We start from the raw sequence: 16,091 nt of genomic DNA, 5'->3' as shown, positions 1-16,091 counted from the left end.
ACAGCCGCTTCTTAGTTGGAGGACCCCATCCTTTGCTTTAATTTTCCGAAGCCAATAGCATGACCAAGACCATATCAGTGAGAACAAGAGAGAATATTGTCACTTCATTGACTAGAATGACATAGAATGCCTTAGCAAGACGGCAAACAAAGGCCGAGCCTAGCTCCAGGCGTCACATGATACATAATGGTACATAATGATTCTAAGGCCTGGAGGAACACTTCTTGCATAAGTCTCTGACCTACTTTAGCAAAAGTCTTACATAAGTTTCTGTGCCTACTTAAAACATAGTTAACACATACCTGAGTATTTCATATTTTTGAAGTTACTAAAGAGTCCTTATTTGTAACTTGTCTACATTTGTAAGAGACTGTGGCTGGCCGCCTCACCTGCCAAAAAAACCTTTCTGGGGACTGAATTGTTACAAGTCTTCCCAGGGACACCCGCTTTTTGGTTGGAGGAACCAAATTCTTTGCTTTAATTTCTCCGAGCCAATACTGTGGCCAAGAACACGAGAACAAGAGAGAATATTGTCAATTCAAACATTCCTCTGTCTTGTCCTGATAAACTTTCTCTTTCATGACGAGACGTCAGGCAATGACTGCGGTTAGCTCTAATCTCCAAGCAGATTCCTCCGGTGGCATAAAACAGTAACATAAGCTGTGGAAGGAGTTTAGCTGGCAGAGGAGTAAAATTGGCCATCTGCTTGGAGATTAGGTTAGCTCCAGGCGTCACGTGGTTTTTCTCAGGGTCCCTTAATGACACATAATGATTCTTTGGCCTGAAGAAAGGTCTTTTCATATTTGTCTTAACCTGTTATGTAACACGGCAGTTTGTGGTTACACCGTAGACTACAGTCTAATACCATAATAGAAAAAATGTTCGCGGTGGATTTAAGTTCGCGGTGAAGTGGTCAACGCGAAAACCGCGAACGTTAATCCACCGCGAACATTTCTGCATTTTACAGTACTCGCGATGTTTATATTTGTGTATCATATTACTACAACTGTATTCCATAGCAACCGACCCTTACAAAAACCTACTATCAATCAATGTCTATGATGGCGAATATTTGATCAATCAAAGTCTAAATGGGCATTCAGGACATTCAAGAAGTGTGTAGAAGGTATAATCATTCTGTTTGACAAGCTGGAAAAATAATTTGACGGGGTTGGACAATTAGCCGAATTGCCAGAGGGCAGTAAAAATGTCATATAGGGCAAGTGAAAGTGACCAATAGGGTAAGTGAATTAAAAAAATAAAAACTTGTGAAACTCTGCTGGGGCAGCACTGTTCTTTCTTCAAGACTGTGGCAGCGAACGTATCATTCTAAAAGTTTGTTTCCTATGTTTATTCATTTGTTTGTTTGTCTTTAACCTTCGTTTATTCATGAGCCCGTAGGCCATTTCTCATTGAAATAATGGGGAACAGGTAAGGGTCAGACACAATACTTTAAATGCATTTAAATTCGCGGGGATTTAATTTCGCGATAGCGGGGAAAATGACTTTTCGCGGTGGATTTAAGTTCGCGGCAACACCATAGACTACAGTCTAATACAGTAGAAGCCGCTTAATTGCACGGCCTATTTGCCAGTAAATTTCATGCAATTATCTGGATGGTGCAATAATGCGAAGCTATCTAGGTGGACCGCACCGGTTTGGAATTTGGGGATTCCGTGCAGTTAATAGAAGTTTGCGTTAATCCGTTGTGCAATTAACTGGCTTGTACTGTACCGTAATAGAAAAATGTTCGCGGTGGATTTAAGTTCGCGGTGAAGTGGTCACCGCGAAAACCGCGATCATTAATCCACCGCGAACATTTCTGCATTTACAGTATATAATAGTGTTACAAATTACATTACTGAAAGTCCTTATAGTTCTGCATAAACATGTTTTAGATATTTTACCAAAATTTTAAAGCCGCTACAAGATTGAAGTTCGCTCGTGTTTGTTCGTTTCTGTTACTTTACGAGTCTCTTGAAAGAAGCGCGTGGACTGTGTTGGAGTCGCATGTGTTGTTAACATACGTTTTTACTTCTTGTCACAAAATTTGGATAGTTGTAAAAGTGACACCAATATAGAAGCTATGAGTGTGGTCGACAATAGAATAGCTCTGATGCCATGTTTTGTCCCTTTAATTATTTTTATCACAACCTTATGGTGGCTATTTCTTTAAAATATAGCCATTTTGTTGTTGTTTTGTTCAGCCATATTTTTTTCGCCCTATCGCACTATTTTTGCAGTCTGCAGCTGCAGAGGATGTCATCCATAAAATTTACTTGCTGTGGCCTGGATAACTGATACTTTTAGTCCCCTTGCCGTTGCATTGGTGCACCCTAGCGGCTTAAGCAATCTTTGCAGGTTAAGTTGACATGGTGGACATGGGAACAGCTATGGCTGATCGGCTCGAGTTTGGAACTCAGAGGTTTGACATCTGGAACTTTGACATCTGATATAAATTCCCAAATTCTCTCCATAACTCAATCATACTTATCCGAAACAAAACGATTTTAATTATTGCTTTTTGACTATCCTTATCATTTACTGTTGGTAACATAAGTTTATCCGTCCGTTTCTTTTCAGAATTAGGCGTTTCCGTACCCGTTTCATCTTTTTTTGTCCTATGTTGTGTGGTTATTTTGTCTTGTGGTGTCTTTAATATAAGCATGTGTGCTTGAGTAGGGGCACCACTATGTTTTTGTATTGTATAAATGTTGCAATAAAAAAAAAAAAACCTCAGAGGTACACGGACTTAAGGTGGACTCTCACTGCACTCGCGGCACGGGTGCGGCACTGCAGGGTTCGTTCACTGCGGCGCTGTTTTGTTATTTTCGCGATATCTAATAATTTAGATATTGCGTCATACGTAAAAGTATGACGTACAAGACAATGAAATACACAAAACGGACAAAAATCGTTATCTATCTCTAAAAATTCATTGAGTTATCTACGAACCCCGCAGTGCCGCACCGGTACCTCAAGTGCAGTGAGATTTCACCTTAACTCCATCCCCTGGGTCAAACGATGATTGGTGACAGTTTTTAGGGGGGGTAAGGATTAGCTGTGACAGATGCACGTCAGGTGATTGACACGATGAGAATGGAACGAGCACGGGTCATCCTAAAACTTTGATTTGTCATGTGTTTTGTAGGATCGTTTATTTGTAAGTATTCCACTTTATATTAGTGGATTTATCTGCACTTTATTTAAATCATTTATACATTCATTTCATCACTCTTCGGAATGAACTAGTGTGTGATGTTAAGTTAGATTACCATCCTACATCTATGTCCAACAAATATGCTTAATCTTAAGACTGTTTACCCTTGGCACAGTGGAAATAAATCAAGTTTTCTGTTCTCAAATTTCAAATAAGTTCTATTTGAAGATGATCTTTTATTTGATTTGATTTCATTTTGATTGTTTTGTTTTATGTTGACCTTTGGAGTATTCAAACATTGTAGTTCAATCATAATTATTATGATATCATGTTTTCACACACATCTCTCTTTTTGTCACTCTCTCTTTTTCTCTCTGCCTGTCTCTCTCACTCTCTACATTACCTTGTATTCTACCATATACAAGATACAACAGGACACATTCATAGCAGCCCAAAACCTTTATTTTAAACTCAAAGATTCCACAAATACCCGTTTCAAGTTGGTATATAAGAACAATACATTGCTCTTCTTTAAAACAGAAAAGACGAGTAAATGTATACTAGTACTTGTTTTGTTAACATTGCTAAGTTCAACGTTATCAAGATGACAATGCTTGTATCTGGAACGGTATTATTTAAGTTTTGATCGATCCAAAGTGGATGAAAGATCAAGATTTGCAATGAGATAAAAGTGCATTTCGAGACATTATGAGTAATAATACGAGATTTCAAGTCTGCCTTACCTTAAATGCTAGGAAAAACGCCTACTGATAAGAAGTAATGACTACGCTATTGTTGCCGTAGCCGCCATCAGAACGCTTAGCCCTTGGTTAAGGTTTATAGTGATACATGTTAACAGGACTGGATTCTGGGCTTAACACAGTCGGCGAACTTCAACTTCACACAGTGTCGATGAAGGCCTTCACTTTCTCGCTCAGGGTGATCTCGGTCTTGGACGCCTTGACCTCGATCTGGTGCCCCAGGAAGATCGGCATCTTCTCCTTCAGACCGGCCGGGAGCGGCTTGGCGAAGGTGTAGTTCGTCTGCACATCCGCCTGGTGGCGCTTCCCATCGGTGGTGCTGTGAAGAAGAGATCAAAGAGAGATCAGAAGAGGTCAAAGCAAGTCAAGGCTTGGCGAAGGTGTAGTTCGAGTGAATATCCGCCTGGTGGTGCTATCATCCTTCAAACGGAAAGTAGCAAATACTTTAGAGCAAGCGGAAAGAAATGCGAACAGCTTTGTGCGTTTATCATTATATCGTGAACAATCCATAACAAATCCTTAACCTAATCTATCTGAAGCCACAGTTGTTAGTGCCGGTGATGCTGCGGTCGCTATAGCACCGAAGTTTGATGTGTTTGTTTGTTTGTGTGTGTGTTTGAGTGTGTGTGTGTGTGTGTGTCTGTGTGTGTGTGTGTGTGTGTGTGTGTGTGTGTGTGTGCGTGTGCGTGTACCACTACAGGGGACACCTAACCTACCAGAAGCTCCAGTTGTTAGTGCCGGTGATGGTGCGGTCGTCCGAGCACTGCAGTTTGGCCACGCTCCTGTCCAGGGTGGTCAGTCCGCCGGACATCACAGGCCCGCCGGCAGGGAAACCTGACCCGATCAGCTGGAACAGGCAGGGGGACAGGTTTTGGTCTGGTGATCGTTCTAAAGTCTTACACGGGATTTAGTAGGGATGGCGGGCATACAAAGTGCAGACACACAACACACTACAGTGCAGACACACAAACACACACAGCACACGCACACACACACACAAACATGCACACACAGACACGCACACACAGACACATATGGCTCACGCAGACAATCACCCGCACACAGATACGCACACACACACACACACAGATGTATATTTATTATATATATATGTATATAAATTATATATATCAAAGAGGTAAAGGTCATAAAGAAAATGAGGGAGATAGACATACTCGATTGTGTTGTCTAACAAATACCAACCAAACGTAAATACAGAGACTTGACACCGAAAAGGTGCGCAGACCTACCTGGAACTCCCCTTTGATCTTGCCGCCCTCGTAGGTGTAGCGGAAGTTGCAATTCAGCACTCCGCCGTCTTCAAACTTGAACACACGGTGAACCTGGTACCTGGATAAAAACAAACAAACAAACAACGAATTAAAAGACAATAAAGGCTGTCTGAACCAAAACACCACCCATGATATAGTAGAACAGTCCACTGTAACCTAGTAGAGTAGACTACAACTTAGAATCGTCCAGACTTTGCCTTAGATAAGTTCATTCGTGTCATTCGTGACAAGAAACACAATAGCTGCCCGGCCGGGCCCCGGTTTGGAAATGTGACCTAAGCCTAAGCGGAAGTCGGATAGGTGATAATATTATAAACTCAGTCGACCATTTCGGTCCCAAAGAGACTTACCCTCCGTCCGTGATGGCGGTTTGGAAGGGTGAGGCGCCGCCAGGGAAGGGCAGGTACTGGTAGAAGCCGTACCCCAGGTAGAGACTAGTAAAACTTACCCTCCGTCCGTGATGGCGGTTTGGAAGGGTGAGGCGCCGCCAGGGAAGGGCAGGTACTGGTAGAAGCCGTACCCCAGGTAGAGACTAGTAAAACCCCAGGTTGGGTCCGATCAGCAGCGGGGAGCAGGGCAGGGCGCCCCGGGTGGATTTCACACTGGTCTCCAGCGTTCCCTGCAGGAAAAGGTTCGTTAGTTCATTCATTGTTTCTTTCTTTCTTTGCTTCTTTCCTTATTTTCGGTCAACTTACGCTCAGGCCCATTGACGGGTACTGGCGCATTTTGTACCGTTGTCTCGTGCATACAGTTCAAAACTGTACGTTTACTTCAATGGTGGCTTGCCGGTTATGCGAAACTAAACAAAACAAACAAACAAACAAAAGATGCTACTTACATCGTTCGGGTTGCCCCTGCCGCCTCCCACCAGGTCGAACTCCGCGCCATTGACGGAGCCGAAGATGTGAAGGTCGTGAGTCGTAGGGAGAGACTGGAACACAAGGGAAGGGCATTAATTCTAGATCTGTCACATTGGAGGTACAGTATTGTTTTTGTGTTTCTTCGAGTGTTTGAGCCTGTGTATGTGTGCGTGTAGGGGGGGGGGGGACTTAAAACCGCTCTTCTCATTCCACCCAGGCGTAAAATGGGTACCTGACCTCGTTCAGGTCATGTAAGGAGAGAGAGGGCTGGGCCCGTCACCTTCTCATACCTGGTGCCCAAGATACAGTGGATAACAACCTACAGTGTGTTTTGCAGCGTGCATGTTTTATTTGGGGGGTGAATAACAGTAGCAAGATGTTGTAATTTCGAATCCCTGACAAGTACCGATATTTTGCGATGAATAGGAGAAGTGTGCACGAATTTCCTTACTGCAATGCTGTGCACATGAGGGGCCAAAGGGACGTCTCTCAGATTGCCGGAGGATCAGGATCTCGAAAGAACTCGAGAGTCTTACCCAGAGCATGTACAGTAGAAGCCAGTAGATATATATACTAAGCACGCTTTGTGAAAGAGTACTAGCACGCTCTGCCCATATCAAACGTCAAATATAAATGCAGAAGTTCTCACCATGGTTGCGCGGATCTTTGCTGGTCTCGGATGAACTCGGGAAGACAGCTTGTTCGGGAAGTGCGGTGCGGTCCCCGGCAGAGCCTTTTTATGTCGTTTTCTTGTGGAATGTGGGGGAGGAGTTTCCTTGTGGGAGGAGTCAGTTAGACAGTGATGTATCGAGCTGTGCCTCCCAGCTATAAACTTATTATCTAAAGCGTTTGTCAGCAAATATGTAGAATAATGATGGATAAGTTAATTATTTTGTTCCTGTTGTAATTTTCCTCTCATCCCCGTTCTCTCTATCTTTCTTTCTCTCTTTCCCCCTCCCCCCCCATCTCTCTCTCTCTCTCTCTCTCTCTCTCTCTCTTCTAGAAGGCCTAGGTAATAGATAGTTAGTAAAATGTTGACAGAAAGGTAACAAGCGTATGTAGACACGACCGGCCATACATTTCAATGTTTGACTATGTAAGAGGGTTTTTCTTGTGGCTTTTGGTGCCGTTTTTGTTGTGTTCTTGAGAAAGGTACTAAAGACATTATAACTGGATCGAACTCACGACCTACCGAATGTAAGGCGAACAATCTGCCCACCCGGCCATTCCACCGATACACCATTGTGCCAATATCTGCACATGTGCTAGCAAGAGCTGAAGGAAGGAAGGAACTTCAAGGAAGGGATGAAGATTCGTACATAACATGCCCGTCTTAAAGTTTGTGCCCCCCCCCCCCCCATCCTTGTCATGTCACTCTACTGACACTTTAAAAGATGAAGACGATGAAGAGTTTACCTGCGGCATGTCTTCCATCTTATTCTGTCAGAGATTCAATCTTATCCCGTCTAACATGACATGTCAAAGATTCAGTGTCGAGGAAAAGGCTATAGAAACAAAGGGTTTACTGCGGTTTTGCTAGTGGCAACTTCTATCACATGCTCTTCACAAACACATAGCACATAGCAACAGGTTAGCAACAGTTCACGCAATATTTCTTCCTTATCTTGATACAGATCTCTTCTACAAACATTTCAAAACTCCAGTGGTGAGGAAAAAGACTATAGAAACAAAAGGGTCCACAGAATCTTTGCCAGTGGCTACTTCTATCACATGCTTTTCACATGCACATAGCACATAGGAAGGTTGGCAATACTTCACGTTGCCTTCTTTCTTATCATGATACAGATCTCTTCTACAAACATTTCAAAACTCCAGTGGTGAGGAAAAAGACTATAGAAACAAAGGGTCTACCGAGGTTTTGCTAGTGGCTACTTCTATCACATGCTTTTCACAAGCACATAGCACATAGGAAGGTTGGCAATATTTCACGTTGTCTTCTTTCTTATCATGATAAAAGGTCTATTGGAGTTTTGCCAGTGGCTACTTCTATCACGTGCTTTTTCAGGTGGTAACCCATTATTATTTTGATGATATTTCACGCGGAGGTTCTTTTGTCTTTAGTGATGATGGAAAAGATTATAGAAACAAAGGGTCCATTGACGTTTTCCCAGTGGGTACTTCTATCACGTGTTTTCCCAACAGGTAACCCATTATTATTCGGATGATATTTCACACCGGTTTTCTTTCATCTTGATAGATATTTCTCCTATTGACGTCATTGCATTCAGATGAACCAGTGGGGAGGAATAACCCTTAATTATCTGATGATGTTTCACGCAATTTTTTCTACACCTTCAAAAAAGAATAATACAATGACAAAAGTTAGATTTTCCAAATGGACGAAGAAATAATATGTAGCCCATGATTCTTTTGGCACGTAACCAATCATCATTTTAATTTCATGTGGCTTTTCTTCAATCTTGATAAAGAGGCGAAGAAAGGAATGAAGACCTTTATTGTAGTACTACATACAGATACATTTACAAAAACGTGCATACATTGGAAAGCTAGCACAAGTAAAACAGTCAAATATGTATGTGGCTTTAATAATCTTACACTAACCTGTATAGCTTTAGTGTCTTTCTTCAGTGACACTGACACACCGTTCACAGCTATGATACAAAAACTCTCTCCAACAAGATCTCTCCAGTGTCACTGGCTAAAGACACCGGATGGTGCCCAAAACGTCTGAACGTTTCCCACATCATATCCAATTGCTTGAGTAACAGCTTTTTGGCGTATTTTATTACCTGGATGTCTAACTTTCATGGACGTTACGTAGAACTCTGAAATGCTAAACTGGAGACCACTACTCACAACCAAATGACCAAAAGTCCCAAATATCGCTGCCAGAAGCTTGTGACCGTCATTGTCCCGTCTGCAACAGTCTATTGAAGCTATGTGGTTCAGCACGAAACACTAAAACAGACCGTACCCTTGTGGAGAATTTGATGACTTTTCAGCCTTTTTTTTTGTTCAATAGTTGCAATTTTGAATGGACTTAAAAATAAATCTTGACTTTTGCGAGAAGCTTGTGACAGGCTATCGTCCCGTCTGCAAAAAAAAAACAGCAGGTAACGCACTGGTAAATCTAAACTTCCCACGCTCGTTACAAAGAGCGAGACGGCAATGTGTTGGTCATAACCGGGAGATTCCAAAATATCCCTATCGACCAGAGGGTTTGTCCATTCTGTCCAGAGCTAATTGAAGACGAATATCACTTTATGGTTGTATGTCCCGAATATTCTGATATACGCTCTATACGGAAGGCTGTCATTTTATACACAAGGATTTATCTCAATGGACCTGAAGTGCAAATTCAAATACATCATGACATGTGACAATCCCTGCATGGCAGATATAGGAAAATATATCAAAGAAGGTTAAGACATTACAAATTCCTCAAATGATTGTAAAGGCCTCCAATGATTGTAAGAAACTTATCCCATACTACAACTCCTGTATTAGTTAGATAAACCTTAAGTTAAGCTATAGAACTGTAGTTATGTAGATGCCATACTTTGTACCTCGTACAACTGTTGTGCAATAAAGTTATTATTTATAATGAGAATGATTAGACTACAGTTTCCATGGGTGCAATTAACGGGTGTCCAACATGCAGATATAAGGGGGAGACAAGCAAGGACTTGGAGAGGAACAATTGAGTGAGACCTTGCAGAGTTTTGTTTTAATGCGAGACTGCAACTGGTGGAGTGTTAGGCTTGAACCTAGAGAAACCTCGATACACGCAGTGCCCCCGACGTTCTGTCATTGGGAAAGGCACTTTACACAACCTTCCTCACTTTACCCAGGTGTAAAACTGAGTTCCTTTTGTCTGTACTTTGTATGTGGCACAAGTTAAAACTTGCGTGCAGTGCCACATTGTCCTCGTTTGTTCCAAAGCAAAAACAAACAAACAACATAACAAACAAACAAAAACAGCAGCGAACAAAACTTGTAGAATGCAACGACCGCGGTGATGATGATAGCATATTTGTACAATGTAAAAGCAGCAAAGTTGGGCTACACGTAGTTAGATGTATTCTAGACAAGTGTGGATTTCACTTCATTCATATTTCATTTTACTAGGATGTGAAGTAGCTAGTGTGGAGGCATCCCAATTTCTGCTCAGAACCAATTTTATGGCATATTTGCTCTTTGCGAACCAGAAATGTATATTTTGGTTCGCTGTGTTCTAGTGTTGACCAGGTGACCTAGATTGAGTATGGCGATGCCTCCGACAAGACTTCATTCACACACCTGTTACATGCCATACAGACACGTGATGGTATTTGCCGTTGGCAAAATTCAATTGTTGTCATTGATTATTTCCTGGCCACTGCATCGCATAAATGCATATCTATCATAGATAGAAGAACCCCCGCGTGAAATATCATCAAAATAATAATGGGGTTCCTGTTGGAAAAACACGTGATAGAAGTAGCCATTGGCAAAACTTTTTCATCATCACTGAATCTTTGACATGTTAACAAAAGAGATCTACATCACAATACGGAGTCAGACAGCGTGAAAACTGCTATCTAAGGCCACACCAATTTAATTTCTTGGTTCACGGATTTTTTCATAAAAAATATGGAGCGAGAGGGCGAAATAAAAATAAAAATTGTAAAATGGTTGGGGTAAAGGTAACGGCTAATCCAAAACATAAAGAAAAAAGTTTTCAGCTTGAAAAAAAGTACAAAAACACTATTTTTGTACAGTAACAGCACCTGTACCCACACTTTAAGGAGCTTATAATATAAAGGCCAATTTGCTACACCAGAAAGTTGGTGAATGGTTTCATTAATGGTGAAAATTTGCTGAGTGGTAATTTTTATTTTTATTTTTTTTTCCCAAAAAATAGGAGCGAGCGAATCCGTGAACCAAGAAATTAAATCGGTGTGGCCTAATGTGCGTTTACCTGCCGAAAAGGCATGTGATATAGACAACCCGTGGCACAGTGTGGTGCCATTGTTTTTCTGTTTCAAAAAGTTCTTAATTAAAACTTTGGTCAAAGCAAGCGCTCATTTCGTTGTTTTCTTGTCTCGAAAAAAAATTCGTCCAAGATCTTCCAAGGTGCGTTAAACTTTGTAGCTCGTTTTTCTCGGCTCGAAAATTTGTGTCCCCGGTTCTTGTCCTACTGATCATGATCTTTCTAAGGTCATTGACGCCTAAGGTTGAGAGCTCGCACCTGGTGTCAATCAATCACGTCATTATCTCATCATCTTAGACAATTATCCCCCTGCAAGAATCGTCTTCCGAGGATCTGCCGATGTCCGCAGGCCACTCGGAAGGCTGTGCAATCTAAACGTTAAGCCCCCTCCACACGAGAGCAAGAATGAGCCGGAATGCCGTCAGAATGAAAATTCTTTACTATTCCTGGCAATTTCTGGCACTTCGAAGTGTGTTCCAGAAATTCTCACTGCATTCTAGCTATTTGTGGGGGTTCTTTTGGCTGGCCGAAACGTTTTGACCTGTTAAAAAGTGTCGAGGTGCATTCGAAGTTGAGAAAGATCGAATGGCATTCAAAGTGGATTCTAAGTGCATTTTAACTACTGTAAATGCAGAAACTTTCGCGGTGGATTAATGTTCGCGGTTTTTGCGGCGGCCGCTTCACCGCGAATTTAAAACCACCGCGAACATTTTTCAATAGCAGTAAGAGATTACAGTGCATGGTGCTACCGCGAAATTAAATCCACCGCGAAAAGTCAATTTTCCCGCTACCGCGAAATTAAATCTCCGCGAACTTAAATGCATTTACAGTATTCTAATTGCAGTATGACCGCATTCTACGGCATTCCAACATTATTCGAAACATTCTTATCTCTTTCGATGAAGAATTGAAACGGCAAGCCACTTCGAATCCTGCTAGAGTGTGGCAAAAAGAATATCTGGAATGCAGTGAGAATTTCTAGTATAGACTACGAATTCAAAGGAATAGAAAAGAATTTTCATTCTGACGACAGTTTGGCTTATTCCTTCTCATGTGAAGGGGATATAAGGTCAATTTGGAACAAACAAAAACAAACATTGAAATGTATGGCCGATCGTGCTTGCAGACGCTTGTTACCTTTCTATCAACATTCTACTACCCGTGGCTATCTGTATATGAATCCATTATTTTCTAGACCAAGACATTTCAGAAATGAAAATATAGATAGATAGATGGTTTATTGCGCAACAATTGCATCAATGACAATGTGTGGCAATGTATATACAACACATATTCGTTATATTGCATCATGTAAACCTACACATACTGTGTTTTTCACTTCTTAAATTACCAGATAGATCTTCTAGAACTATCGTGTTCACACAAAGAAAAAAGAAAGAGAGAGAGAGAGAGAGAGAGATTACAACAGGAACAAAATGATTAACATAATTATTCATTATTATGCTACATATTTGCTGACAAACGCTTCATACAATGAGTTTACAGCTGGGAGGCACAGCTGGATCCATCACTGTCTAACTGACCCCTCCCACAAGGAAACTCCTCCCCCACATTCCACAAGAAAACGGCATAAAAAGGCTCTGCCGGGGACCGCACCGCACTTCCCGAACAAGCTGTCTTCCCGAGTTCATCCGAGACCAGCAAAGATCCGCGCAACCATGGTGAGAACTTCTGCATTCATATTTGACGTTTGATATGGGCAGAGCGTGCTAGTACTCTTGACAGAGCGTACTTATATATATATCTACTGGATTCTACTGTACATGTTCTGGGTAAGACTCTCCTGATCCTCCGGCAATCTGAGGGACGTCCCTTTGACTCCTCGTGTGCACAGCATTGCAGTAAGGAAATTAGCGCGCACTTTTCCTATTCATCGCAGAATATTGGTACTTGTCAGGGATTCGGAATCAGAACATCCTGCTACTGTTATTCACCCCCAAATAAAACATACACGCTAGAAAACACACCTTAGGTTGTTATCCACTCTATCTATAGATCTAGGGCACCAGGTGCTAGACGGTGACGGGCCCTGCCCTCTCTCTCCTTCAATGACCTGAACGAGGTCAGGTACCCATTTTACGTCTGGTTGGAATGAGAAGAGCGGTTTTAAGTCCCCCCCCCCCCCCACACACGCACACATACACAGGCTCAAACACTCGAAGAAACACCAAAACAATACTGTACCTCCAATGTTACAGATCTAGAATTAATGCCCTTCCCTTGTGTTCCAGTCTCTCCCTACGACTCACGACCTTCACATCTTCGGCTCCGTCAATGGCGCGGAGTTCGACCTGGTGGGAGGCGGAAAGGGCAACCCGAACGATGTAAGTGGCATCTTTTGTTTGTTTGTTTGTTTGTTTGTTTGTTTTGTTTCGCATAACCAGCAAACGGCCATTGAAGTAAACGTACTAGTTTTGAACTGTATGCACGAGCTGTATAAGACTACGGTACAAATTGCGCCAGTACCCGTCAATGGTACCAGTCAATGGGCCTGATCATGAGTGTAAGTTGACAGAAAAAAAAGAATTATTAGCAAAGAAAGAAAGAAAGAAACAATGAATGGACTAACGAACCTTTTCCTGCAGGGAACGCTGGAGACCAGTGTGAAATCCACCCGGGGCGCCCTGCCCTGCTCCCCGCTGTTGATCGGACCCAACCTGGGGTACGGCTTCTACCAGTACCTGCCCTTCCCTGGCGGCGCCTCACCCTTCCAAACCGCCATCACGGACGGAGGGTAAGTTTCTATGGGACCTTAATGTTCGAATTTCAAGATCCAAGAGTTTATAATATTATCACCTATCCGACTTCCGCTTAGGCTTGTGTCGCACTTCCAAACCGGGGCCCGGCCGGGCAGCTATTGCACGACTGAACTTATCTAGTGCAAAGTCTGGACAAAGTTGTAGTCTACTCTACGGGGTTACAGTGGACTGTTCTACTATATCATGGGTGGTGTTATGTTTCAGACAGCCTTTATTGTGTTTTAATTCCTTGTTTGTTTGTTTGTTTTTATCCAGGTACCAGGTTCACCGTGTGTTCAAGTTTGAAGACGGCGGAGTGCTGAGTTGCAACTTCCGCTACACCTACGAGGGCGGCAAGATCAAAGGGGAGTTCCAGGTAGGTCTGCGCACCTTTTCGGTGTGAAGTCTCTGTATTTACGTTTGGTTGGTACTTGTTAGACAATACAATCGTGTGTGTGTGTGTGTGTGTGTGCGCGCGTGCGTGTTGTGTGTTTGTGTGTCTGCACTGTAGTGTGTTGTCTGTCTGCACTTTGTATGCCCGCCATCCCTACTAAATCCCGTGTAAGATTTTAAAACGATCAACAGACCAAAACCTGTCACCTGCCTGTTCCAGCTGATCGGGTCAGGTTTCCCTGCCGGCGGGCCTGTGATGTCCGGCGGACTGACCACCCTGGACAGGAGCGTGGCCAAACTGCAGTGCTCGGACGACTGCACCATCACCGGCACCAACAACTGGAGCTTCTGGTAGGTACAAATTCTACTGTAGTGCTACGGGCCAGGGGTGGGGATTACATAAATGTCGTTGAGAACTGGGAGTACCAATAGTATACAAACACAGACACACACACTCACACACTCACTCACTCACTCACTCACTCACTCACACACACACACACACACACACACACACACACACACACACACACACACACACTCACACTCACACTCACACTCACACTCACACTCACACTCACACTCACACTCACACTCACACACACTCACACACACACAATAACTGGAGCTTCTGGTAGGTGACAACCGGAAAACACGACTAATATAGACGAACTACACCTCTGCCAAGCCTTGACCTGCTTTGACCCCTCCTTTATCTCTCCTTCACAGCACCACCGATGGGAAGCGCCACCAGGCGGATGTGCAGACGAACTACACCTTCGCCAAGCCGCTCCCGGCCGGTCTCAAGGAGAAGATGCCGATCTTCCTGGGGCACCAGATCGAGGTCCAGGCGTCCAAGACCGAGATCAACCTGAGCGAGAAAGTGAAGGCCTTCATCGACACTGTGTGAAGTTCAAGATCGCCGACTATAAGCCTTCTGATGGCGGCTACTGCAACAATAGCGTAGTCATTACTTCTTCATGATTAGTAGGTGTTTTTCCTAGCATTTAAGGTACGGCAGACTTAGAATCTCGTATTGTTACTCATAATGTCCTCTTTTCATTTTATTCTCAAATCATCAATCAAACATTGTACGGCAGTATCTCCCATCCAGTTTAGATTGATCAAAACTTGTATAAAACTTTAACAATACCATTTGCATTGTCAACTTGAAACGGGTATTTGTGGAATCTTTGGTAAAAAAATAAAGGTTTTGGGCTACCATGAATGTGTCCTGTTCTATCTTACATACGGTATAATACAAGATAAAGTATATACTAGTACATATATATAGAGAGAGACTTATAGAGAGAGAGGGGGAGAGAGAGATGGGGAGCGAACGAGAAGGGTAGAAAGAGACAAAGAGACAGAGAGAGATAGAAAAATAGAGGGAGGCAGAGAGAGATGCGTGTTAGCATGATATCATAATATTTATGATTGAACTACAACTCCAAATTTCAAAATAAACCATAACGATAAAATAAAATAAAAGTTACAAAATAAGCGCACATCTTAATAATAGAATCTTTTTTAAATTTGAGAACAGAAAACTTAGTCTTTATCCACTGTGCCAAGGGTAAACAGCCTTCAGGTAAAGGCGATCAGTTGGACATACGTTTATAGTTATGTAAAACATAACTAGTTTATTCTGAACAGTACGGCTTGGTGCACATGATTAACCTTCATTTACATGTACCCATTTCCCAAAATATTGAAATTTGGTAATTTGACGGTTGTCATTTTTCAACAAAAGTTGTCAGGAGCGTCACTGTAGATTAGTTATTATCACGTATTGTCCAAGAGGCCGGCAATCAGTAAAAGGCCAGCAATCAGCGACCCAGTACAAATAGAAATGGCCAGCAAAAGTGTATTATGATCCCCAAAAAGGCCCCAGAGAGCCTGCTATGGAGGC

At 42.5% G+C, this 16,091-nt stretch overlaps 2 protein-coding genes across 2 annotated transcripts; one reads left to right on the top strand and one right to left on the bottom strand.

The window, feature by feature from the left end:
• Positions 1-3,604: 3,604 nt before the first annotated feature.
• Positions 3,605-6,909, bottom strand: LOC118404052 (red fluorescent protein drFP583-like). Its single transcript, XM_035803004.1, has 7 exons — positions 6,723-6,909; positions 6,052-6,144; positions 5,756-5,832; positions 5,564-5,635; positions 5,172-5,271; positions 4,638-4,768; positions 3,605-4,240 (listed from the first exon to the last, which is right to left on the bottom strand). Exons 1-7 carry the CDS (start codon positions 6,723-6,725, stop codon positions 4,060-4,062), a joined length of 657 nt encoding a protein of 218 aa, XP_035658897.1. The 5' UTR covers positions 6,726-6,909; the 3' UTR covers positions 3,605-4,059.
• Positions 6,910-12,539: 5,630 nt separating this feature from the next.
• LOC118404053 (red fluorescent protein drFP583-like) lies at positions 12,540-15,407 on the top strand. Its single transcript, XM_035803006.1, has 6 exons — positions 12,540-12,709; positions 13,280-13,372; positions 13,634-13,782; positions 14,063-14,162; positions 14,400-14,530; positions 14,909-15,407. The coding sequence occupies exons 1-6, from the start codon at positions 12,707-12,709 to the stop codon at positions 15,087-15,089; spliced, it is 657 nt and encodes a 218-aa protein (XP_035658899.1). The 5' UTR covers positions 12,540-12,706; the 3' UTR covers positions 15,090-15,407.
• Positions 15,408-16,091: the final 684 nt, after the last annotated feature.

The sequence above is a fragment of the Branchiostoma floridae genome, chromosome 17, assembly GCF_000003815.2.
Source record: "Branchiostoma floridae strain S238N-H82 chromosome 17, Bfl_VNyyK, whole genome shotgun sequence".
Taxonomy (NCBI): domain Eukaryota; kingdom Metazoa; phylum Chordata; class Leptocardii; order Amphioxiformes; family Branchiostomatidae; genus Branchiostoma; species Branchiostoma floridae.
This window is presented reverse-complemented; position numbering and strand designations above follow the sequence as displayed.

Bases quoted from the DNA above. Each gene is read 5' to 3' on its own strand.
- LOC118404052 (XM_035803004.1), bottom strand. The intron at 5,272-5,563 runs GTAAGTCTCTTT...GTTTTTATCCAG, and splicing joins ACCGCCATCACGGACGGAGG to GTACCAGGTTCACCGTGTGT. The intron at 4,241-4,637 runs GTAGGTTAGGTG...TCTTCTTCACAG, and splicing joins ACTAACAACTGGAGCTTCTG to CACCACCGATGGGAAGCGCC.
- LOC118404053 (XM_035803006.1), top strand. The intron at 13,373-13,633 runs GTAAGTGGCATC...CTTTTCCTGCAG, and splicing joins GAAAGGGCAACCCGAACGAT to GGAACGCTGGAGACCAGTGT. The intron at 14,531-14,908 runs GTAGGTACAAAT...TCTCCTTCACAG, and splicing joins ACCAACAACTGGAGCTTCTG to CACCACCGATGGGAAGCGCC.